General features: G+C 53.5%; 1 protein-coding gene across 1 annotated transcript; it reads right to left on the minus strand.

Moving 5' to 3' along the window:
- Window positions 1-1,197: 1,197 nt before the first annotated feature.
- On the minus strand, window positions 1,198-6,326 carry ZNF408 (zinc finger protein 408). The gene is made up of 5 exons (XM_050757549.1): window positions 5,998-6,326; window positions 5,421-5,698; window positions 4,318-4,379; window positions 3,830-4,089; window positions 1,198-2,754 (listed from the first exon to the last, which is right to left on the minus strand). Exons 1-5 carry the CDS (start codon window positions 6,047-6,049, stop codon window positions 1,247-1,249), a joined length of 2,160 nt encoding a protein of 719 aa, XP_050613506.1. The 5' UTR covers window positions 6,050-6,326; the 3' UTR covers window positions 1,198-1,246.
- Window positions 6,327-6,421: the final 95 nt, after the last annotated feature.

Below are 6,421 nucleotides of genomic sequence, written 5' to 3' on the forward strand. Positions count from 1 at the left end.
TACCACCCCTTTCCCAGGCACCCTGCAGACTCCTAATTGACTTTGCCACAACTTCATTTTGCTTTCCAATCCATTTCCTAGTTGTCTTTTCAAACACAATTTTGATCCTGTTATTCCCGTTCAAAACCCTTCAAAGTACTCCTCAATGTCCTGAAAATAAAGTCCAAACTCCTGAGCCATGATCCTATGTGATCTGGCCCTCCTCCCTCTCCCTGTCTTTCCCCGCCTAGCCATGTTGGTCCCAGTAGTTCAGACCTACCAGTCTCTCACCACCTCCCCTCCCACCTCCGCATCCATCGAGCCACAGCTGAAACATGGGGCAGGAGAGTGCAGCAGTGAAGAGCCTGACGCCAGCGCGAGGTTTTGTGGGCTGGGATCTGAACACACTTGTAGCACCGTGATCTTGGGCGGGATACTTAGAGCTCTTTGTTCTTCAGTTTCCTGATCTGTAGGAAAAAAACCACTACTCCTACCTCACAGGGTTGTTATGAGGATTATATAAAGCACTAGCCCACAGTAAGGGCTGAACATTCTTCTTCTTGGGGACATCTTCCCTGGCACTCTAGACCACATTAAATTGCCCCATTAAACAAGTTCACAGTACCCAGCTATGCCCCTTTAAACTTTCATCCAGTGATTCCTGCCTCCCTGCCCCCAGCATGGGTGATCAGTAAAAGGTACTGCCTGTCATGTCTATAGCTGTGCCCCAGTGCCTAGCACAGTGCAGGTCACAGTCAATGCAAAACACACGTCCTTCCCTGAACAGGGCTGCCTTTAGAGCAGGCAGGCACACAGAGGGGCACGGATCTGGCTCTAGTCACCTCCTAAGGTGTTCAGTCTTAACAGCCATTCAATTTGCTTCCAAATTGAAGTGCCTGTCCCTCAAGGAGCTCCATGGGTGTGACCATCCCAGCGCTAAGCACCCAGGCAGCAGTAGCGCTGCCAACGACCACTGCCTCACTGGGTGCCTGCAGCAGTGCTTAATCAATAAGCACCCTGTGGCGCTCCTAGGGAAGGAGGCGGAACAAGCTCTACCGGATGTCAACACAAAGACCTCTGCTTCAGAAGAGGTCTGACCTAGCAGGCTTATAACTCGATTTGGTGGTTCTTAAGCGGGAAGGGAAGTCCTTGATCTCTCATAGTAGACTCTAATCCCTACTAGGCAACCCCAAGAAAGAAGATGCAGACACGCAGCAGTGAGAAAGCACAGGTCTTTATGGAACCGTGTCAGGAAAAGGTAAAGCTGTCAGGTGCCCATCTCCACCTCCACCACCTCTGCCCAGGCGCCAAGGCCCACGTCCTTATGGATTAGCACCAGGCTGGGGGCGGCACCCGGCTCCTCTGGCACCATGAAGCACTTCTCCTGGCTCTCTGAAATGGTGACCTCAACAACATCCCTGGCAGGGGAGACTTCCTCCTGTGTGTGTGTGTCCAGCAGCTGTGGCTCAGCCTGCAGGAGCACCATGGTGGGCTCAGAAGCAGCAGAAGGCACAGAGGGTAGGCTGCAGGGCGCCTCGGGCCGGTGACTGAGCTGGTGCCGCCTGAGGCTCTGCGGGAGGGTATAGCCCATGCCACAGGTGGGGCAGCGGTAGGGCTTGTCCTCCAAGTGAGATTTGAGGTGGCGCCGCAGCTTGGTGGCCAGCGTGTAAGCACGGCCACACTGGGGACAGGGAAAGGGCCTCTCTCCAGAGTGCAGGCGCTCGTGAGCTCGGAGCGTGTGTGGGTCTCGGAGGGCCTTGCCACACACGGGGCACAAGTGGGCCTCCCCGGTGTGGGAGATGAGATGGCGCCGCAGTTCAGGCAGCTGGGGGAAGGCATCGGCACAGTGCGGGCAGCGATAAGGACGCTCTCCGGTGTGGAGCCGCAAATGCCCACGCAGGTTGCCCCGCTGACGGAACGCCCGGCCACAGTGCGGGCACAGGAAGGGCTTTTCTCCTGTGTGGAGCCTCATATGGTTCCGCAGGGAGCCCTGGTTGGCCAGGGGTCGCCCACACACAGGGCATGGGCAAGGGGCAGGGGCGGTTGGCACCTGGTGGGTCTTGCGATGCAGCCGCAGGGAGGGCCGGCGGGCAAAGGCCTTGCCACACTGGTCACAAGCAAAGGGCCGGGCACCTGAATGTACCACCTGGTGCTCTTTAAGATCTCGCTGGGTGCCATAGGCCTTGTCGCATTGCGGGCAGGGGAAGGGCCGCACCCCACGGTGGCCCAGCACATGGGCTTTGAAGCTCTCCTCTGAGCTATAGCTCTTGCCACACTCAGTGCAAAGAAAGGGCTTGTGGCCTGTGTGCACGAATGCGTGCTTCTTTAGGTGGCACAGCTGCAGGAATGCCTTGCCACACTCTCCACACCGGTACCGTCGCCCCTGCTTTGGGGAGCTTCCTGCTGGGCCAGGAGGGCTCCGTGAGAGAGTAGGGAAGCCAGGCTGCTGGGCTCCAGGCTCTGGGGCCTTTGCTCTGGGTGGGCACTGATCATTGGGGCTGTGTAACTTCTTGACCAGGTAGCCACGCAGCTGGGTGCCCCTGGCAGATGAGAAACTGGCTCCACTGCCATCTGGGTCCTGCTGGGTAGCCGAGTTGCTCTGAAGTTCAGGTGGCATCTGTGCCTGGGGCGGGTATTCCTCATCCACGTTGCCATCCTGAAGCAATGGGCCAAGTGGCTGGCTATCCTTGGAAAGTTGGTCCTGGGTTGGGAACTTAAGTCCAGGGCTCACCATACTCTCTGCTTGGATGCCAGGGGGTGAGTGGGAACCAGGATCTGAAGGCAAGGATGGGGTGCTGGGGTTAGGGAGCTTCAATCCCGGTGGTGTTACCAGGGAATTACAGGAACAGATGTTTCTCCCACCCAGTCCCTAAGCTTTAGAGGGAGCAATGATGCCAATCTCTTCCCTGGAGCATGGGGTGCACACTCCATACATCTTCCTGTCCAGCCTTAGGCGCCTTTTGGAGATGCACTCCTGAGAGCCATGGGGTCCCGGCTATCTGGATAATCGCTAGAATAAGGCCATCCCAGATGAAGGATCCCCTTGTTCGCCCCCTGGAGACACATATTTAGAATGTGATTCAAGACCCCCTTCCAGCCAGGCATGGTGGCTCACACCTGTAATCCTAGCACTTTGGGAGGCCGAGACAGGCAGACCACTTGAGGCCATGAGTTCGAGACCAGCCTGGCCAACATGGTGAAACCCCATCTCTACTACAAATACAAAAAAAAAATGAGCTGAGGCTGAGGCAGGAGAATCGCTTAAACCTGGGAGGTGGAGGTTGCAGCGAGCTGAGACCACGCCATTGCACTCCAGCCTGGGTGACAGAGTGAGACTCCATCTAAAAAAAAAAAAACACACACAAAAAAACCCCTTCCCACCTTAGCTCATCTGTAACATAAAAGAACCCCCACACCAGAGAGAAGAAACATAGGAGGCTGGAAACCCTGTACATACAAAGCTTACTCTCTTCCTTACTATTCCAGGAAGCTCTTAAGAAGGTAAAAGTTGCAAATATCTATATTGTTATTCCAAAGAACAGACCTGTTGCTCTTCAACAGAAAGCAATGAATGACAATTTATAGTCCGAGACTGTCCCTTGCCTGAAAATTCTAACCTTGCTGTATCTACCAACCCTAAGCTACTCAGTCACAATTCTTACCCAATAGTAATCAAGCCCCACCCTCCTATCCCATGTTGAAACATCCACCTTCAAACAGATTTTGAAAAGCTACTAAGACTCTATAGTGTCCTTCCTTACTGCAATGAGCCATAAACTCTGCTTTGTCTTATCAACAGGTTGTTTTGGTGGGGAAATTGCTGGGGAACCAGCATTTATTTGACACATACCTGTGCAAGGTTCTGCTGCATCCTCCCCGTGGGAGGCCACTTCCTGCTGAACAGCAGACCCCACTTCTGTCACCACTTCTACAGCTGCCTCTTTGTCCAGCCTGGGATGGGTGAGACTCGGGCCCTCAGAGGAAGGCCAGGGCCATAGCAGCAGTTCAAAGCCTGGCAGCACCAGCTGGTACACTTGCAGATGGAGCCTCTCGCTGATCCGCACTGGGGCCACATTTCCCTCACTCTCCAGTCTGCCCCGCTGCACCAAGCTGCAACGCAAAGTAACAGCCAGCTATGAGATGCTCACTATTCAAGTGGTCTTCCCTGAAAGCCCCAGTCCCCAGGCAGTCTGGGTCCTAAAGGACGCCACGCCTTTGGAACATTCACTGCAAAAGAGCACTGAATAGGGAATGGCAGTCAGTGTCCGGTTCCATCCCAAGCCACAACAGAAAGCCTCAAAGGAACGAATATTCATGACACACTCTCCTCTGACTTACCCAGTCCAGCCAGAACTCTGCTCACAGGCACACATGTCTCCCCATGGACCTAATGACAGGTTCTGAAATAAACCAACGAAAGTCCTTCTCAAATGTGTTCGAGGGGGTCGGGTAGGAAAAAAAAAAAAAAAAAAAAACTAACTAGATGAAACTTTCCTGGGACAAATTTAAGATGAAACTCCTGGAAGGTTACAAGCCTCTGGTTCTCCTCTAACAAGAGAGTGCTGTCTGATTCTTCATTCAGTAAGGACCAAAAAGTCTGTCTCCTCACTTCCCTCCCAAGAGTATGGAGAATTACTAAATTGAACACATTACTGTCTTCCAGTGAGTACTAAGCATAAAAAGTAATAAGGAACACCAGCTTTTTAAAATGGTATTTATTGGGCCAGACGCGGTGGCTCACACCTGTAATCTCAGCACTTCGGGAGGCCCAGGCAGGCAGATTACTTGAGGCCAGGAGTTTGAGACCAGAATGACCAACATGGTGAAACCCTGTCTCTACTAAAAATACAAAAATTAGCTGGGTGTGGTGGTGCACACCTGTAATCCCAGCTAGTCAGGAGGCTGCGGCATGAGAATCACTTGAACTGGGAGGTGGAGGTTGCAGTAAGGTGAGATCGTGTCACTGCACTCCAGCCTGGGTGACAAAGCAAGATTGTCTTAGAAAAAAGAAAAATAAAATAAACAAAATAAAATGGTACTTATCGTGCAGTAAAACCTTTTATCTTCACTATTTCATCAGCGCCTCCATATAATCCCAAGAGCGCTATTGCTTTGTTTCATAGATGAATTAAATGCGGCACGTAATTTAACCAACTAGGTGACAAGGCTGGAATTTGATCCCATGCTTTCTTAATTCCAAAAACCTTAATTCTTGACCTTCCTCACTGCTGACACTATAAGATTCCAATTTAAACAACTTTTCGAACCTCCATTCTTTAACTACTGCTGCTAAGAGGAGGAGGCAGTCCTGAAGAGAAGGGATAAGACCACCTCCTACCTCTTGAAATACTCTCTTTCTTCAAATTGAAAAGCTGTCTAGAAATGTCCAAACCTCCCCTACATTTTCAAGGGCGGAGAGAAGCCGCTCTATCCTTCAATACCTCCTCCTGCCGTGGCTTTACTCCCTCGCCCTTCTCCTTGGAGACAGACTCCTCTTCCAGCGGCCCCCACAGCAGGCCGGGCTGTAGGGGCTCCCCGACACACCAGACCCCCAAGCGCTGTTCCTTGGCGAGTGAGGGGCCAAGAGCCAAGCCCCGGGGGAGGCTCTTTAAAGCGAGGATGGCTCGGGTCGGCCCGGGTGGGACGTCTTTGAGGCCCTGCGTACAGCCTTCTCCAGAGGGGTTCCATCCTAAGTCCAGGCCCAGGCGCGGCTCGGGGGCTGCAGGGAGAAGAGAAGACGGTGAGGGAGCCGCCCAAGAAGGTGTGAGGTGGGGAAAGGTGTGGGAGGAAACCGCAGGTCCAGCTGGGCCTGCGGAGCCCGAGGAACAGGTGAGGGCTCTAAGGGGGGCCCTGAAAGGTTTGAGGAGGCTCAAGGGTTCTTCAGAAGCCCCCAGCGACTCTGAGGACACTGGAGGATCCTGGGATCGGGAGGAGAGGAGACTGAGCAGAAAGCTGACCAAAGAGCGTCAGATCCATCTGGGCCAAGGTTGAGGGTCGCGGACATCGCAGATCGCTTACCCAGTTGCAGCGCGTTCTTCCCCTCCAAGAGCGGCTCCTCCGCCTCCTCCATTCCGGGTCAGAAAGCCTCCCTACGCCGGAAGTGAGCGTCCTCTTCTCAGCTCCTCCAGGAAACAGTAACGGACTTTCAAATATTTTTCTCAGGAAAGAAGCCTCAGAGTTGGACCTCATTGGTGCACAAGACTGGGAGTTTGGGAGTACTGGGGAGGCAGAACTCTGTCCGAGAGCAATGAGAACCTAGGATTCCGGAGGTGCACCAGGCATTCGAGTAGCTGGGAAAGCGGAACTGTTGTTCCAGCCACCTCTTTTTGGGAGTGACGAGTCGGAGAGTTATGCTGTTACCTCCCCGGGCAGGCACTTAGGCGGCGAGCGCAGGAAGTGGGCGGGGCTTCTGGAAAGGCCATGTTTGGGGCCGGAAGTGGGT

Source organism: Macaca thibetana, chromosome 14, assembly GCF_024542745.1.
Source record: "Macaca thibetana thibetana isolate TM-01 chromosome 14, ASM2454274v1, whole genome shotgun sequence".
Taxonomy (NCBI): domain Eukaryota; kingdom Metazoa; phylum Chordata; class Mammalia; order Primates; family Cercopithecidae; genus Macaca; species Macaca thibetana.